The 19,033-nt window shown below is 42.6% G+C and overlaps 2 protein-coding genes across 2 annotated transcripts; one reads left to right on the top strand and one right to left on the bottom strand.

Annotated features, from left to right (window-relative positions):
• Window positions 1–1,265: 1,265 nt before the first annotated feature.
• On the top strand, window positions 1,266–10,902 carry LOC109873313 (gamma-aminobutyric acid receptor subunit rho-3-like). Its single transcript, XM_020464965.2, has 9 exons — window positions 1,266–1,843; window positions 2,882–2,994; window positions 5,212–5,279; window positions 5,994–6,217; window positions 6,470–6,552; window positions 7,148–7,285; window positions 7,716–7,868; window positions 10,135–10,328; window positions 10,555–10,902. Exons 1-9 carry the CDS (start codon window positions 1,701–1,703, stop codon window positions 10,864–10,866), a joined length of 1,428 nt encoding a protein of 475 aa, XP_020320554.1. The 5' UTR covers window positions 1,266–1,700; the 3' UTR covers window positions 10,867–10,902.
• A 2,826-nt stretch (window positions 10,903–13,728) lies between these two features.
• On the bottom strand, window positions 13,729–19,013 carry LOC109872709 (adhesion G-protein coupled receptor G2). Its single transcript, XM_031808623.1, has 8 exons — window positions 18,837–19,013; window positions 18,604–18,728; window positions 18,206–18,477; window positions 17,978–18,080; window positions 17,471–17,754; window positions 17,240–17,341; window positions 16,998–17,153; window positions 13,729–14,600 (listed from the first exon to the last, which is right to left on the bottom strand). Exons 2-8 carry the CDS (start codon window positions 18,723–18,725, stop codon window positions 14,491–14,493), a joined length of 1,149 nt encoding a protein of 382 aa, XP_031664483.1. The 5' UTR covers window positions 18,726–18,728; window positions 18,837–19,013; the 3' UTR covers window positions 13,729–14,490.
• Window positions 19,014–19,033: the final 20 nt, after the last annotated feature.

Raw genomic sequence — 19,033 nt, forward strand, 5'->3', positions numbered from 1 at the left:
CTATCCCCATTCTTCCAGATTAGCTGGATGTTGATGCTTTGCAGATCTAGGAGGATGAAGTGATATGATGTAAATATTTGGAGTTAGCAGATTGCATGACAGTGAGGTTAAAACCACTGGCGTTTGGGAGACACTGGAAAATAGGATAGGTTTCCAGGAGTACAATAAATTGTTTTGTTGTGCAGACAGGAAAGCAACTGAAAATATTGGCATATTTTAACCTCTTTTATGATCAATGGTTTAAATAAATCCATAGAAGCTATCCAAAAAAGCATAGCAGCTTCTATACAAATCAGTTCAGAATAAGCATGTGGAACAGACATACAGTGAACTCCAAAAGTATTGGGACAGTGACACATTTTGTGTTGTTTTGTCGCTTTACTCCAGCACTTTGGACTATGGGGTTAAAGAGCAGACTGTGAGTTTTAATTTGAGGGTATTCGTATCCATATCGGGTGAACTGTTTATAAATTACAGCACTTTTTATTCATCGTCCCCCCATTTTTAGGAGCAAAAGTATTGGGACAAATTCACTTCTAGTTGTATTTAAGTAGTCAAAAGTGTAGTATTTGGTCCCATATTCCTAGCACGCAATGATTACATCAAGATTGTGACTCTACACACTTGTTGGATGCATTTGCTGTTTGTTTTGGTTGTTCTACAGATATTTTTCTATTGTGCCCAATAAAAATGTATGGTAAATAATGTATTGTGTCATTTTGGAATCACCTTTATTGTAAATAACAATAGAATATGTTTCTAAACATGGTATGATATTTGTGCATCTGCAACTTTCTCACTCATCATTATTCATAATTACTTCACGACTATCAGTAATCATTGTAGAGTCAACATTTAACGTAGAAGTGTGAGTCACAAGCTTGATGTAATCATTACATGCTAGGAATATGGGACCAAATGCTAAACTTTTGGATAGTTTAATACACCTATAAGTGAATTTGTCCCAATACTTTTGGTATTAGTTCAAATCCAAACTGCTGGAGTACAGAGCCAAAACAACAACACAAATGTGTCGCTGTCCCAATACTTCTGAAGTGTTGAAATCTATTCCTGTTGCCGTCACAATCTCCGTGCAATTCCATGGAAAACCCTTGATGCATACACTGAATGTGGGCTACAAGCTTTTTATTTTTATCTGGGGGGGGAAATCATGTTTAGAAACTGTTGGTTGTATTATCCACACTCCGCCCTCCCCTGGCTCCAGTTTGTAGGTTACTGAAAGATTTCAGCGACCACAGATAAGAAGATTACAGAGGAATTAACGTCATTCCTTTGTCATTATATGAATATATTGATATTTGATTTTAATCAGAGGGAGTGGAGAGAGGAGGGCAGAAACAACAGGATGTGCCCTGAGTAGCATAGAAACACGAGTCAGGGGAACTGGCACTAGGGCACGGGCAGGCGAAAACACAAGCTGGGGGAACAGTTTGTGGCACTGGAGACGATCATTGGATGCTTGGATCAACGTGCAGCATGTAACAGAGGGTTGGATAACACAGATCTTTCAGAGCTCTGCATGTGTTTTTGGTGAGGTGTATATGGTTGCTGCTGGGATATGGATGGGCCGCCGGATGGGGACAGTAGTGGCGTCCCACTGACCTGGAGGATTTCTGTGAGATAGACTCAAGACGCAGTGGGAGCACCTCCTGGTTGCTTCTGCTCTTCCAGCCTCAGACATGAACCTGGTGCTCCTGGCCTTCAGGCTGATGTGCCTGGCCTGGCTGTGGCCTGTCACTCTGCACAACGGCAGCCACCAACCCAACAAGAGGAGGCACAAGGACGTGTACCTTGGGGAGAACAGCAAGAACCAGCACGGAGGGTGAGCCAGAGTTTAGGGGTGCGGTCCCACTGGAGTTGTGTTATGTTCTTGTCAAGGGTTCAGTTTGCTTGTCTGTTCTGTTTGGTTTGAAACCGGATTGTGTTTAGTTCTGGTAGAAAATTACATTTGGTAATATACACACCACAGGATGTTACTGTTCTGTTGATCTGTTTTCTGATTGATATGGTTAAAAGGTTATTTTGGGGAGATGTATTGTTCATCACATAGTACTATTCGTGGTTTGTTGGTATTAATCTAATCTTTATGAATTCAAGAAAAAAATTGAATATTGATGGTGAATTTACCATGGTGGCATGCGCGATCTCCAATGTGTGCTGGGACGGATGACATTACAGCAGTGCATTCTGGATAAAGGGCAGGTGAGGTGACCACAGGGGCTTAGAGGTAATGTCAGGGAAGCTGTGTTTTGGTGGGGGCACCACGTAAGAGAAAAGCAGTAGTTTGTGGGTAATGATAGGGGGGAGTTGTGTTAATAAGGGGTTGGACTGTACGCTTGAGTATCATTTGCAATAATAGGGGAGATGATTGTGTTTGGGTGGTATGGGAATGATTTGTTGGAGCAGATATGTTTATGTATTATGAAAATGAAAGTATCAGTTTACAGAAGTTTATCGTATGATGCTATTTAGAAACTTTGCGAGTGATGAGTGTGTTGTCAACCAAATTGGAGATATTCATTATGTCCTTTGACCCAGACTAACTGTTATATGAGAGCTTTGGGAAGTCTATATAATCTCCCAGGACCAATTATTGTACCGTCATAGCACTGACTCAGTTTGCTGCTAAATCATTAGTGAAGAGCGTCACGTATACTCTTACTTTTGGTTTTAATCAGATGGTTAAAGTGCAGTTAATTATTCTCAACAGCAAAAACCCCAGAGCAGATGTTGCTTCCTTTAGTGTGTGTGTGTGCTTGTGTGTGTGTGTGTGCACGTGCACTTGCCATTTGGTGTGAGTTTGTATTTCTTAGGAAATAAAACATCTGATATGCTGATCTGTGTCCTCTTTGCTCCGCAGACGAATAGACTTTAAGATGAAAAAGTCTGACAGCACCAAGTCCCTGCTAATTAAATCTGAACAGCTGCTCCGTATCGAGGACCATGACTTTGCAATGCGGCCTGGCTTTGGAGGTAAGACCACCCACCCAATATCCTTTGGCCTGATGGGCAATCAATGTATTTTCATGTGGTTGAACTATGATAATGTGCGGTTTGGTTGTGACTGGGTGTGTGTGTGCTTTTTCCCACCAGGTGTTGGGTTGGACTCATTAATTAGGCCTGAATGGAGAAAATCAAGGGTCATTATCAGAGAGAGGGAATAGGAAAGAGAGGGGTGGGGGGGTGGGGGGGGGTAATAGAGCTCTACCTACCGTCATTTGTTACAGATATAAAATGATAGATAGTCCATAACGTGCCACAGAGTTAAGGTTCTGTAATAGGCAGCATTTGACACTAGCTTGTATTCTCTCTCTTGGAACAGAATGTAGGTTATAGTGTCATCTTCGATAACACCCCATCGCCCCCAAAAAGTCACTGACCCAGATTGTCTGCAGAGCCTAGCAGACAATGACAGCCTGCGGCCGAGTACACAGATGTTTTTAGAACTAGAGTAATCTGGATTATAAGCCACTCTTTCTGAAACAATACCAAATGCTGCATCTTATTGGAAAGTCCAGGACAGCAAAGAGTTCCATGCATACAGTACTACAGCAGTGTGTTCATTGGGTGATGATCAGACAATGTTAGATTTAAGCAATAAGGCCCGATTGGGTGTGATATATGGCCAATATAACACGGCTAAGGGCTGTTCTTATGCTCGATGCAACCTGGAGTGCCTGGATTTTGTATTTGTATTTATTAAGGATCCCCATTAGGTGTTGCCAAGGCATCTACTCTTCGTGGGGTCCAGCAACATTAAGGCAGTTATATACAAATCAAAAGATTACGTGACATTTCCATTTCATAACACTTTTCCCAAAAAAACACTTTCACATTAAGTGTGTCCCCTCAGGCCACTACTCTACTGGATATAGCCCTTAGCCGTGGTATTTTGGCAATATACCACATACCCCGAGGTGCCTTATCGCTATTATAAACTGGTTACCAACGTAATTAGAGCAGTAGAAATGAATGTTTCGTCATACCCGTGGTATACAGTCTGACATACCATGGCTTTCAGCCAATCAGCATTCAGGGCTCAAACCACCCAGTTTATAATGAACTATTGATCACGTTTCTGAATGCTTACATGTGTGTCAGTGTGTGGGGTCCCACTGTAAATCAACTGTCATTGAAACAGGTATTTACATAACATCCTATGTCGTAGGCAGTACTAATGACTGTTTAGGTACATATTTGTAAATCTAGTGTGATGACGTGTTATGAATTTCTGTCCATTTGTTTTTCCATTTGGACATTTTCTATTCCGAACTATCCCTGTGCGTTGTCTGTGTTTGTGTCTGTGTGGTCTAAGCGACGTGGGGTAAATTTGTCTGGAATTGAAATTAAGGACAGCCGAAGAACCCTTTTTTAGCCATTTCTGGACTGGTCACATGATCAGGAAAACCTCCTGAACAAGGCTGTGATTATAGATGACTGTGACTTGATTGTAGATTAATGCAACAGGTATTATACGGTTAGGATTTATGAAGGAAAGGAGATAAGGAGAGAAAAGGCATTCATGAGATTGGTGACACGGCGTCTCTTGCGTCCCTGAGTGAGGAGAAGGCTGTGTCTTTCTGGAGGGGAGGCGTGGGACTACTGGTGTGTCTTTGACGTTGTGTGGGACCCCATTAGCCTGCAGCTGTGTTTAGCGTGAAGAGTGATGTCATGACCCTGCATGTACACGGAAATGGACAGGATAATCACAACATAGGGCTTAGCTGATGTAGTCCTTCAACACCACAGCCTCCAGTGTGACCACAGGGTTTCAGGATGTCCTTTGAGGCCCAGCATAGCGCCAAGATCCTCTGTGAAACCATTATTTGGGGTTTTCTCTTACTGACTATCTGTTTGTCTTAACTTTATAGTGTTTGGGTGGATTTACAAATATTTAGGTCTTAAAGAGGATATTTAAATTAAATAAATATAAAAACTGGTGTAAGTAAGACCACATGCAGACAGATGAGATGATATATGGATGATAGGTCTTGGGCTAATCAAAACCAGTGAGACTGGGTCATAAAAGATCGTTCCCGGCTGAGTCAGACATTCTATGGCCTTTCATCATGACTACCATATGACTATGACACGGCCAAAAGCCTAACATTCAATGTGCTTGCCCTGTCAGGGTAGACGTATGAAATCTCAAGCTGTTTACTGATTCGGGCTGTTTATTCACCCCTGTAGGGGCAGCTATTCCTGTGGGCATAGACGTGCAAGTGGAAAGCATTGACAGTATATCTGAAGTCAACATGGTAAGTGTCTATAACCATCGTAAACGATGTGTGTGTGTGTGTGTGTGTGTGTGTGTGTGTGTGTGTGTGTGTGTGTGTGTGTGTGTGTGTGTGTGTGTGTGTGTGTGTGTGTGTGTGTGTGTGTGTGTGTGTGTGTGTGTGACTAACACACTGCCATTTACTCTCTTTCTCGCTCACAGTGAGACAACTTCTCATGCTCTCTCTCATACTGGAACCCCGCTCCACTCTATTGCCCCCAATTTAATGTCAGGGCATAACAGTCAAAACATGTATTGATTTTGAAGCTAGAATACTTGGTTGCTACATATATTTTTTTATACCTGTTAATTCTTGAAGATTATAACTTATAAATGTCTCATAAGCTTAGTCATACTGTCATACACCGTCAGAACCCAGAATAATGCATGGTTTTACTCCAATGTTTGTAAACAATGTACATGTAAACAAACACTACATAGCCTCCAAACTATTTTTAAAACTATTGTTTCCACTATGTTCTACACTCTAACTTTAATGGATCATTGATGTTCTGGTCCCAATTAACACTAGCACTGTAAACACTATTAACCTGCATGATCCTGTCGCTCGTCGCCCTATATACAAAGAATCTGGGTGAACCGTTATTGAGTCTTACTGCCATCATTGCACAATTGCTCACGTTTTGATTATGTGATAGTTTGTCCATTGGACCTGAGCTTTGGTGTGTTTGTGCAGGACTTCACCATGACTCTGTACCTGAGACACTACTGGCAGGACGACCGGCTGGCCTTTCCTTCCAGCAGCAAAAAGAGCCGGACATTTGACGCTCGGCTGGTGAAGAAGATCTGGGTGCCGGACGTGTTCTTTGTCCACTCCAAACGTTCCTTCATCCATGACACGACCATGGAGAACATCATGCTGAGGGTGTACCCTGACGGCAACATTCTCTACAGTGTCAGGTACATGGAGAATGGCCCTCCTTTAACACATAAGGCCTTTAGCGTGTACTATTCTATAGTATTGGTGCTTTTGTACACATAAGAAACATGGGGGGAGTAGACCATCTTGTGTCTTTCAGCCTACAATATCAACAAGAAAAGAGGAAGTGCATCGCCTATCACAGAGAGTTCTGATCTCTCTGCAGACCACGTTATGTTGCCACGGTATGTTTTCTGCAACTGTTGTATCATTAACTAGGCCCTGTGTTTCAGGATCACTGTGACTGCTCTTTGCGCCATGGACTTCAGTAGTTTTCCTTTGGACACACAGAAATGCTCTCTGGAACTGGAGAGCTGTGAGTATAAAACAATAAGGCTATGTGGTTGCCCTGGGTGTAATGCCATGTACGTCCTCACATATACCTAACATATGTCTACGTGCAACACAATAAGCACGTAATATGGTAGCATTGACCCTCCTCTTTTCATATAGGTGAAATAACGTTCAAAAGTCGGGGTCAGGTCAGATTGTGTCTGTAATGCATGTCTTTTTGATGCAGGATTTACCTGTCCTGATTCATCCGTATCAGGAGCAGCAGCTACAGTTGAATTGAAGTCGGTCATTTCTCATCAGAGACATTCTGTCACACTGATGTTGCAATTGTCATGATTGTGTTAAACCCAGCCTCAAGAGGCAGTGCACCTTACCCAGATTAGAACACAGACACACAGACAAACAGACAGACAGACACGCACGGACACACACAAATGATCGGCAAACGCACGCGCACACGCGCAGAAAGCATGGGTCTGGTCTCAGACGAGAGGTGGTAGTAGTGGTAGTAGTGAATCTCAGTGTCTCCTCTCCTCTGAGGGACATAGCCCATGATTCTTCTAAGAGAGGCCACATGAAGGAGTCACCTTCTCCCCCTGTTCTCTCCTCTCTTGAAGATGCGTACAATGAGAACGACCTCATGCTCTACTGGAAGAACGGGAACGATTCATTAAGGACTGATGAGATCGTTCTCTCGCAGTTTTTTATTGAAGAATTCCACCCTTCCTACGGGCTTGCCTTCTACAGCAGCACGGGTATGTGTGCTTGTTTTGTAGCCTGGTGCATTGGGGCCTACGGTGCTGTTTCTCTGTCCTTCTCCGCTGTCCAACTCCTCCTTATTATTATGTAAAACGGCTCTGTAAGATCCTAAGCCAACACCCCAAACCCTCCTGCTTCTGATTCCAATCTGACAGTCTGAGGACAGGGAGAGGTTAGGAGATTTTCCTCCGCAGAGTGTCAGTGTGGAATCCTGCCCAACTCTCAGTAGTTCCAGTGTCCATTACATCATAGCCATGTGAGGTCCCATGTGACTATAATTTTGACTAGATACCCTCCTGTGTCTCATAATGACCTCTGATTACCCAGAAGGATGGTGAGTAAACTGTTCCTCCAAAAATGAGATATCAGAGCCCTTCTCTCTCTCGCTCTTCTCTCTCTCGCTCTCTCTCTCTCTCTCTCTCTCAGGTTGGTATAACAGGCTCTACATAAACTTCATCCTCAGGAGGCACATCTTCTTCTTCATGCTGCAGACCTATTTCCCCACCATGCTGATGGTGATGCTCTCCTGGGTGTCCTTCTGGATTGACAGGAGGGCTGTGCCTGCCAGAGTGTCACTGGGTACAGTACTGATACTCTCACTTGTATGTGGGGTTTCGAGGGGGGATCTCCGTAAAATAATCCAAGCTTAAAGACTGAGCAGAGACGGATCACAAAGCCATCACTTTCTGCACAACATACTTGATTCATCTCCAGAAAGTAAAGTGGGTGGTGGGGGCTTTACCTTCCTCAGCCATGTCACATCTCTGTGATTACTGTAAGGTGAATAGGGGGAGGGTTGTGCAACAATTTCCTGTTGTGTTCCTTTTATGTGGGCGAGTGAATGTGAGCCTGCTGCTTTGAGCCTGCTGCAGAACTGCTCAGAGACTCATTAACCCAGAGAGAGGACAACTGAAACTGAGCACAGTGACAAAGCATTTCAGTTCTGCGCATGACTCAAGGCACCTGCACCAGGCGAGGTCCCTGTGTGTGCATGTGTGCCAGAGCTCGTTTGTGCAATTGTGTCGGAAAGAAAGAGAAAAAGGGGAGGGCGAGGGAAGAGCAAGAGAGAGCGAGATAAAAGGACAGAGTAAATGCTGCACTTAGATTTGTGAATAGATGTTGACTTTGCTAATGCAGCAGGGTGTGTGTGTGTGTGTGAGGGGGGTGGGGGTGGGGGTGGGGGCAGGGGAGTGTGGTGGAATACGGCAGGTTGCTGGAGGATCAGGATGCCGTAACAAAGGCTGGCCTTATTTCACTCTGCAACACTCAATACTACAGTACTTACTGTAGAATGATGTAGTAAACTGTAGTATACTGTAAAATACTAGTAGTATCCTTCGATCATGTTTAGTACTTACTATATAATGTTGTAGTGGAATACTATTGTAAATACTACAGTATTATCCCCCTAAAAACACTGTACTAAATACTACGGTAATGTCCTCAAAAACACTACACTTCTTTAACTAAAGTAAATACCACAATATTGAATTTGCATATACCCTGCCTATTCCCCTCCGCCATATCACAATTTGTGGCACCCATAAGTACATGCCAAGTATAGACCATAGATTGTGTTCCATACACGTTATAGAAAAGAGCAGAGGCACTGAACTATTCGTTCAGACTCCAATCCTACCTACAGGTTATGGAAAATGTGCTCTTTCACTATTTCTCCAGTAGGTTTCCTCAAGGAGAAAGTCCACACTTCTATGGCAAAGATAATAACACAGAAACATTACAGTTAATACTACAGTATACGACAGTCCACAAAAACATATTTTAAGGTTGAATGTCACATGAGTTTTGTTCTTAATTGACTTGCCTGGTTAAATAAAGGTTAAATAAATAAAAGTAATTGCTTGTAAGATAGCCTTAACTTTAGGATAGTTTTTATTTATTAGAAAAGTAATATTGAATTGTCTTTGGTTGACACCACAACCAAATATCAACATTTAAATGTGTCTACTACTTGGATAGTTCCATCTGAGCCAGCCGTGACCAGGAGACCCATGATTGGCCCTGCGTCGTCTGGGTTAGGGGAGGGTTTGGCCAGCCGGGATGTCCTTGTCCCATTAAGCTCTAGCGACTCCTTGTGGTGGGCCAGCAAGCTGACTTCGGTCGCCAGTTGCACGGTGTTTCCTCCAACACTTTGGTGCGCCTGGCGTCCAGGTTAAGCGAGCAGTGTCAAGAAACAGTGCAGCTTGGCAGGGTCGTGTTTCGGAGGACGCATGGTTCTCGACCTTCGACCTCTCCCAAGTCCGTACGGGAGTTGCCGCGATGGACCAAGACGTTAACTACCAATTGGATATCACAAAATTACGGAGAAAAAGTTTGCTGTAGATATAGATCAATTCTCCCAGTTTATGTTTTTTTTTATAGTGGATTTAACGTTAAAGGTCTGACGTTGTTTCAAAGATACAAATTCAACCTATTTTATACAAGGTTTGTCTATGTTGACATAATCCTGTATTTTTAAATATCAGCCTCAAAACAAAAGTTGATGCCTTTTTTTCCAATCCAATGTATATTTAACGTAGATTCCAAGTCACGATACATTTACAAATGACGTTGGAACAGCGTTTATTCAACCAGTTTGTGCCCAGTGGGATGTAGCTGCTACACGGTTTTCTCTAGCCCTTGTTTGACGTTCCATCCATCTATGCTAAACCCCCACACAGCTAATTATTTTCCATGCATTTGCCCCACCCTCTTTTCATCATCAAAGGCCGAAAGGTTGTGGTGGTAAAATAAGGCTTTAAAAAAAAAGAAACAGATTGATCAAGATGTATACCTTATCAACATAATAATCAACTAATCTCCCTTTTTTTCTCTCCCCCTCCAGGTATCACAACAGTTCTGACCATGTCCACCATCATCACAGGCGTGTCAGCCTCCATGCCTCAGGTGTCTTATGTAAAAGCTGTGGACATCTACCTGTGGGCCAGCTTTCTGTTCGTCTTCCTGTCCGTCATTGAGTACGCCGCTGTCAACTACTTCACCACTGTGGAGGAGATGAAGAAGCTCAAGGGGGGAAAGGTCACTGGAACTTATAGAGTGTGGGGTCAAATAAGTCACAGTTGGGTTCTTGTAAATTGGTGTATTATAAAACATGGAATATACCCATGCTACCACAATGTCAGAGCCACGATAATGGCACCAAATTAGGCTGTGACACTAACTATGTCTGTATCTCCCCCTACTGGTCTTAATGTGTTCCACTGTCAGAAAATCATATACCGTAAACTCCCTCCTCTCTCCACAGATCCCTGCAGATTTCAATGCCACTCAAACTATGGCTTTTGACGGATGTTACCATGACAATGATATTGACCTGACACCCTTCCCAGAGCTCCCCAGCACCCCCAACACAGAGCGGAGTCGGACGGCCACGTCGAGGAACTCTGCTGCAGAGCCCCCTCCCACAGAGGGCACCAGGCTACGACGCAAAAAATCCATCAAACACAACCTCAGCTTCATCATGAGTAACAGCTACATGATTGACTCCTACTCCAGAGTCGTCTTCCCCATGACCTACCTGATGTTCAACATCATCTACTGGAGCTTGTACTCATGAGTGTGTACTCTACTAATAAATATTGATAGAACTACACTGCAGAACTATACTACAGAACTACACTGCATAACTATACTAGAAAACTATACTACATAACTATACTACAGAACTACACTGCATAACTGCACTACATAGCTATACTACAGAACTGTATTGCAGAATTATACTACCATACATGATCTAATAGGTTATTCACACTGACAACAGCATCATCATCAAGCCGTTGTATTCTGCCACCCATTGGATTATGATCTTAACCATTGGTGTCTACCAGAGTGCATTGTGGGAGTTTTGGACTGTCAAGCCGAACTGAAGAAAAGAGACTATTGAGTAAACCTGCTTTTTATTAGAAATCTGCATTCAGATGGGAAGTTGGTGGTAGTGTTCATGGGAGTGTTTCTATTGTAATTAGGGTTGCATACTGGTAATTCACCAAAAATGCCAGATTCATTGACAGGTAATCTATGGCAATGGTAACTTTGGTTATTTATACTTGAATAACTTTTGAAACAATGTATCCATATGTAGTAATCATTTTTTATATATGTGTCCATATTGTCCATGAATTTCCAGTGGATAGACTATGGTTCAAGAGAAAATCGCCCAATTTAATTTTTAAAAACATCTAATCGACCAATGACATTAATTTCAATTAACTCTGAAACTCTGCAACTCTTCCAACTATTGACTTTTTTCATAACTGCAACCAGTTTGGTGCCAAAAAATCTACAAATACATATTGAAATAGTAAAATAAATAAAAGTGTGTAAAGAAAATATAATGGATATTTGATGCTGAAACTCTCATATTAAACACCAATGGTATTCATTAAATTGCTGGTTTATATTTAGGATAATGTTTTACAGATTTGTATAATTTTAGAATCATCTTATTTGAGTATTTTAAATGTTTTACATGTGATAAGGCCACACAGATGGCCAGAGATAATGACAGACACCTGTGGTAATCTGAAATACCCAAAAAGGGCCACTAGATGTCTTGTGATAAAATCCTTTAAAAAGTTACCAAAAAAATGGTGGTAGTTTACTGGTCAACTTTGAAAGTTTCCAGTAATATACTCTCCGTTTGCAACCCAAACTGTAATGGACAGTTGTTTTTTGTTCACTGGTTTATACATTTAGTTAATGTGAGTAGTATGAATTTAAATGTGCATGAAAATGAATGAATACATGCATGTGTCTGTCAAATCAGTGAATATAAGTAAAAATACTATGTCATATTAGCTTAAAATAAAACATATATTTTAATTTATACATTTGTTATTGGTGAAATGACATTTAATTATACATTCATTATTGTGATGACTCTTAAAAAAATGAACATACAGTACCAGTCAAAGGTTTTAGAACACCTACTCATTCAAGGGTTTTTCTTTATTTTTACTATTTTCTACATTGTAGAATAATCTTGAAGACATCAAAACTATGAAATAACACATATGGAATCATGTAGTAACCAAAAAAGTGTTAAACAAATCAAAAAACATTTCACATTTTAGATTCTTCAAAGTTGCCACCCTTTGCCTTGATGACAGATTTGCACACTCTTGGCATTCTCTCAACCAGCTTCACCTGGAATGCTTTCCCAACAGTCTTGAAGGAGTTCCCACATATGCTGAGCAGTTGTTGGCTGCTTTTCCTTCAATCTAAGGTTCAACTCATCCCAAACCATCTCAATTGGGTTGAGGTCGGGTGATTGTGGAGGTCAGGTCATCTGATGCAGCACTCCATCACTCACCTTCTTGGTCAAATAGCCCTTACACAGCCTGGAGGTGTTTTCCTGTTGAAAACAAATGATTGTCCCACTAAGCGCAAGCCAGATGGGATGGAGCATTGCTGCAGAATGATGTGGTAGCCATGCTGGTTAAGTGTGCCTTTAATTGTAAATAAATCACGACACCAGCAAAGCACCCCCACACCATCACACCTCCTCCTCCATGCTTCATGGTGGGAACTACACATGCAGAGCTCATCCGTTCACCTACTCTGTGTCTCACAAGGACACGGCAGTTGGAACCAAAAATCTCAAATTTGGACTCATCAGACCGAAGGACAAATTTCCACCGGTCTAATGCCCATTGCTCATGTTTCTTGGCCCAAGCAAGTCTCTTCTTCATATTGGTGTCCTTTAGTAGTGGTTTCTTTGCATCAATTTGCCCATGAAGGCCTGATTCATGCAGTCTCCTCAAAACAGTTGATGTTGAGACGTGTCAGTTACTTGAACTCTTTGAAGCATTTATTTTTGGCTGCAATTTTTGAGGTGCAGTTAACTCTAATGAACTTATCCTCTGCAGCAGAGGTAACTCTGGGTCTTCCTTTCCTGTGGCGATCCTCATGAGAGCAGGTTTCATCATAGCGCTTGATGGTTTTTGCGACTGCACTTGAAGGAACATTACATTTTACTGACCTGACCATTGACTGACCTTCATGTCTTAAAGTAAGGATGGACTGTCGTTTCTCTTTGCTTCTTTGACTTGTTCTTGCCATAATATGGACTTGGTCTTTTACCAAATAGGGCTATCTTCTGTATACACCCCTACCTTGTCACAACAAAACTGATTGGTTCAAACAAATTAAGAAGGAAAGAAATTCCACAAATTAGCTTTTAACAAGGCACACCTGTTCATTGAAAATCATTCCAGGTGACTACCATATGAAAGCTGGTTGAGAGAATGCCAAGAGTGTGCAAAGCTGTCATCAAGGCAAAGGGTGGCTACTTTGAAGAATCTGAAATATAAAATATATTTTGATTTGTTTAACACTTTTTTGGTTATTACATGATTCCATATGTGTTATTTGATAGTTTTGATGTCTTCACTATTATTCTACAGTGTAGAAAGTAGTAAAAATAAAGAAAAACCCTGGAATGAGTAGGTGTGTCCAAACTTTGACTGGTACTGTACATCTCATGAAAATATCTTGATTCTGAATAGAGTATAAAAGAGCTACATCTTAAAGATGAAAACAGATAGTGACACAGTGTTGGTATTAACTTATTTTTGTAAATTTTTTAAATTTAACCTTCATTTAACCTTCATTTATCTGAAGAATGCAGAGCAAAAAATTAAGTATGTAGAATGCGGTCAAAGGATGCACCTCATGAGGATCTATGAGTGGGGTTTTTCTCTGTGCTAGATACCCTTTCAGTACATGCATTATTCACAATCATAGGTGCCAGCCCAGGCGAGTTCATGATAGTATTGCCAGGTCAACCAGATGGAATCCATGAGCATGCAAGTTCTTTGGTGATGTCCCATCTCTTCAGGGTGATCTGTCACACCTTTCCGTTAAACTACAAAATGTAACACTAACATGCAACTATTTCATATATTCTTCAAAACTATTATGAAACACACCGTGTCACACCGTGTCCCTTCCCCACCAGCCTACCCGGAGGCCTCTATTCAATCCGTATCGCAGAAGTTTAGCGTTACAGCGTGATTGAAATTTAAAGGCAACGTTCCCGCGTTAACCAAGACGGCATTCACGGTAAACGCTGCATATGTCGGCGCAATCGGAAATTACCTTGATATTTCTATTGCGCAATCTGTAAAGTGATCTTCAGTGATACAGATTGAATAGAGCCCCTAGTTTTTCACAGGTGTCAGGGTGCTCTCGAACTCGGACTCCTAAACTGGCTGTTTATCTCGTTGAGGACCACGTCTGAGTTGGGCTCTTCCAGGGCAGTGATGGATCTGTCATTAAATGGACTACCTGCAATAGGACACATCAGAGTTACAGCTTATCCTGCACACAAGTTACTGTATCAAAATCATTAGAGAGGGACACTATGTATATATACAAAAGTATGTAGACACCCCTTCAAATTCATGGAGTCGGCTATTTCAGCCGCACCTCTGTTGCTGACAGGTATATAAAATTGAGCACACAGCCATGCAATCTCCATAGACAAACATTGGCAGTAGAATGAAAGTCACTGAGCTCTTCAGTAAGGCCAATGTGGCACCGTCAAAGGATGCCACCATTACAACAAGTCAGTTCGTAAGAGTTATGCCCTGCTAGAGCTGCCCCGGTCAACTGTAAGTGCTGTTACTGTGAAGCGTAAATGTCTACAAGCAACAACGGTTCGGCCGCAAAGTGGTTCTTGTGCACACACAAGCTCATAGAACGGACCGCCGTGTGCTGAAGCGCATAAAAAGGGTCTGTCCTCGGTTACAACACTCACTATCGAGTTCCAAACTGCCTCTGGAAGCAATGTCAGCACAGTAACTGTTAGTCGGGAGCTTCATGAAATGGGTTTCCATGGCCAAGCACCCGCACACAAGCCTAAGCTCACCATGTGCAATGCCAAGCGTTGATTGGAGTGGTGTAAAGGTCGCCACCATTGGACTTTGGAGCAGTGGAAACGCATTCTCTGGAGTGTTAAATCACGCTTCACCATCTGGCAGTCCGACGGACGAATATGGGTTTGGCGGATGCCAGGGGAACGCTACCTGCCCGAATTCATAGTGCCAACTGTAAAGTTTGGTGGAGGAGGAATAATGGTCTGGGGCTGTTTTTTTATGGTTTGGGCTAGGCCCCCTAGTTCCAATGAAGGGAAATATTAACACTACAGCATACAATGACATTCCAGACAATTCTGTGCTTCCAACTTTTTAGCAATAGTTTAGGGAGGGCCCTTTCCTGTTTCAGCATGACAAAGCGAGGTCCATACAGAAATGGTTTGTCGAGATCGGTGTGGAAGAACTTGACTGGCCTGCACAGAGCCCTGACCTCAACCCCATCAAACACCTTTGGGATGAATTGGAATACCGACTGGGAGCCAGGCCTAATCGCCCAACATCAGTGCCCGACCTAATGCTCTTGTGGCTGAATGGTGGCAAGTCCCCGCAGCAATGTTCGAGCAGAATGCCTTCCCAGAAGAGTGGAGGCTGTTATAGCAGCAAAGGGGGGACCAACTCCATATTAATGCCCATGATTTTGGAATGAGATTTTGACGAGCAGGTGTCCACATAGGTCATGTAGTGTATTTCTGAGATGAACTCCTCTGCGTTGAAGGACCATATATAAAGTCAGCTGGTTATGGTGATTAGACTTCCAGTGTCCTATATTCAAGGGCCAAATTATTCTGGTGATTCACTGTTTATAACTAAATGTATGACATTCTTTCCAATGTCTGGCAGCAGAACCGATGAAAGGCCTGTTTCATGAAGAAAAGAAAACAAGCAACAAGGGAGCAGTGTCACTTATGACTGATGGAATCAGGGAAGCAGCAACTAAACCAGAGGTATTGGTGGGGGTGCAGTTAGATGCAGTAACCATTTGATTGGCTTGGCTAAACTGACTAAATCCTACTGTAGAGCAGAGGTGGGAAAGTACTCAATTGTCATAATTGAGTAAAAGTAAAGATACCTCAAGTAAAATGAAAGTCACCCAGTAAAATACTACATGAGCAAAAGTCTAAAAGTATCTGGTTTTAAACATACTTAAGTACAGTGCTAGAAAAAGTAGTCAATTGTCATAAGTACATTCCTTATATTAAGCAAATGAGACGGCGCTATTTCCTTATACAGCCAGAGCCACACTCCAACACTCAGATATAATTTACAAACTAAGTATTTGTGTTTAGTGAATGTGCCAGATCAGAAGCAATAGGGATGACCATGGACGCTCTCTTGACAAGTGTGTGAATTGGACCATTTTCCTGTACTCCTAAGTATTCAAATTGTAACGAGTACTTTTGGGTGTTAAGGAAAATGTATGGAGTAAAAAGTACATTATTTTCATAGGATTGTAGTGAATTAAAAGTAAAACTTGTCAAAATATAAATAGTAAAGTAAAGTACAAATACTCAAAAAACTACTTAAGTAGTACTTTAAAGTATTTTTACCTAGGTACTTTACACCACTGCTGTAGAGTAAAGGTCATCTCAGAGCCCGTCACAGAGTTCAGAGGTTACATAGGTAATTAGTGAGATGGAGATGAAGGCTTGCTAAGCCATCCCCAGCTCTGCATACAATGGTTTTAATACGATGACATGACACAAGAGTAGACCAGCATGTAAAAAATATATATATTTCTTTACTGTTTTCTGACTCATACTGGTTGTTAACAAACCCTGATTCCCCCTCCCTGGTTCCCAATGCCTACCTATTCCTCCACTGGGTCGCTCTGAGGAGTCATTGGACAAGAAGGAGAAGATGGAGGAATTGTTGAACTGGGAGGAGTTGTCGGAGTGGAGGGACGTGGCTCTGGTCACTGGCAATGACTTCTTCCCTGTCTTCTGTGTTGCGGTGCGGCTCCACTCTGTGATGAGAAAAGAAGAATGAGATGAAACGTTAACCATGTGTAGGTCACTGTTTCATTGCAAGGTGTAGGTCAACAGGTCTTACCTGAGTTCTCCGCCAATCTCAGTCTACCACAGCAGAGATAAGTCCTCCACTGCCTCCTCACGTTCTCCTTCACTGCGCAGTGGAACACAAAGATGAAGAACCCTGCAAAAGAACACAAGCTCCAGATTAAGTACCAACTGGTTACACACTTCCCCGTGAAACCCCACACGCCGTCTGTCCTCTCTGAGAATACAGCATTTAGTGCAGATCTGAAGAAGCTCGAAATCTCACCTTGAAAGGAGTTGAAGATGCAAAAGAGGTACATGAAGGGCAGGTTGACGGGCCCCCAGGCGAAGAAGGCAAAGCCCCAGGTGAGACCCAGGAGTACTGTGACTCCAACCACACTGCGCAGGTCCTGCAGCCCGTTACGGTGCCTCTTGTTGTCGGGGTTCTGCCTCTTTATCCGACACAGCTGAACCATCACTACCGCAAACATGACGAGATTCATCAGGAAGATGACACAGAAATAAGCCACAACGGTTACGTAGAAGGCAATGTCGTTCTTCAGCCAGCAGCTGTGGGAGAAGAACGGAGAGAAGATATATGGCTTACAATACAGTATAACATATATATAACATACATAAATAATATATTTATGGATAATAAGGTGTAGACCTATCAGCTGTCCTATTACGCAAATGTGAGTATGCATTTCATGATGCACATACAGGCGCTTCATACAAAGACTCCAACTGTAAAGTGGCATGTTGAATAGTGAACAAAATGCAAGGGACTCACAAGTCATCTGTGCCGGAGCCATCTACGTACTTCCCGTAGCCAACTAGTCCGTAGTTGTCCACGTCAACAGCAATGACGACAATGACCACAAGGAGTGGAGTTCCTAGGTTGAGAGACAACAGACTGCATTGAAACCGTAAGAAACGGTCACGTTTACTTGCACACGGTGGCTGTTCTTCACTATAATGAGAAGAAGAAGAAAACAGACAGAATCCTTTCTTCACCTACCCCAGCCAAGGAGCGAGAACTTGAGCATGTAACGTGGTATGTATGTGTTGAAGACCTTGACGAGGGCCAGGTACATGTGGACGGCCTCCAGGCCCATCCAGGTGAAAGAAGCCAGCAGGAAGTAGTGCAGGAACCAGGCGGTGGAGATGCAGAGGCCCACAGCGTCAGGGTAGAGGGCCAGCCAACCATCCACCAGGAACACCAGGTTCAAAAACAACAGAGCCACACACAGCTGGATCAGGATCTTAGATGGGATGTCCTTACGCAGTTTCCTACAGGAACACATTGAAACGCATTAAGATTGATATTACATTGATTCGAGCTTGTTTATATGTCTTTGTATTTAGAGCAGCCCTCCAGGTGGGATGTCATCATGGATATCCTGCACTCAGACTCACCCAAATGCCAGGTAGGTGAGCAGAGTGATGGAGAGGAAGATGGCGGAGATACCACAGCCAATGTAGGTGATGTAGGTGAGGATTGTGGCCTGGAGACAACTGGTTATGCCCGTTCTGGACATGTCCTGTGAGAAGAAACACCAAAAACATGTAATACACATTAAATCATTCTGTTGACAAAGACTGAATGGGAGAGATCCCATTTACAACCCTCTATCTCAGAATGGACTCACCAGTAGAACACCAAAGCAGGTGAGATGGTTGCAGACACAGACAGTCTCATTATCTGTGCTGTTCCTGACAGAGCAGCCTTCTCGGTTCCAGCCTCCTGAGCCATCTATCAGATTTTTAAAAAACAATTATATTCATTTTAAGAGGTAGCCTTCGTTTCATGCATCACTGGGATCGAGCTCCCTGCCATCCAGGACCT

Source organism: Oncorhynchus kisutch, linkage group LG28 (assembly GCF_002021735.2).
Source record: "Oncorhynchus kisutch isolate 150728-3 linkage group LG28, Okis_V2, whole genome shotgun sequence".
Lineage (NCBI taxonomy): Eukaryota > Metazoa > Chordata > Actinopteri > Salmoniformes > Salmonidae > Oncorhynchus > Oncorhynchus kisutch.

Bases quoted from the DNA above. Each gene is read 5' to 3' on its own strand.
- LOC109873313 (XM_020464965.2), top strand. From the start codon at position 1,701: ATGAACCTGGTGCTCCTGGCCTTCAGGCTGATGTGCCTGGCCTGGCTG. The intron at 7,869-10,134 runs GTACAGTACTGA...CTCCCCCTCCAG, and splicing joins GCCTGCCAGAGTGTCACTGG to GTATCACAACAGTTCTGACC. The intron at 10,329-10,554 runs GTCACTGGAACT...CTCTCTCCACAG, and splicing joins AGAAGCTCAAGGGGGGAAAG to ATCCCTGCAGATTTCAATGC.
- LOC109872709 (XM_031808623.1), bottom strand. From the start codon at position 18,725: ATGTCCAGAACGGGCATAACCAGTTGTCTCCAGGCCACAATCCTCACC. The intron at 18,081-18,205 runs GTAGGTGAAGAA...CTCTCAACCTAG, and splicing joins GTTCTCGCTCCTTGGCTGGG to GAACTCCACTCCTTGTGGTC. The intron at 17,342-17,470 runs GTGAGATTTCGA...GTTCTTTTGCAG, and splicing joins CATCTTCAACTCCTTTCAAG to GGTTCTTCATCTTTGTGTTC.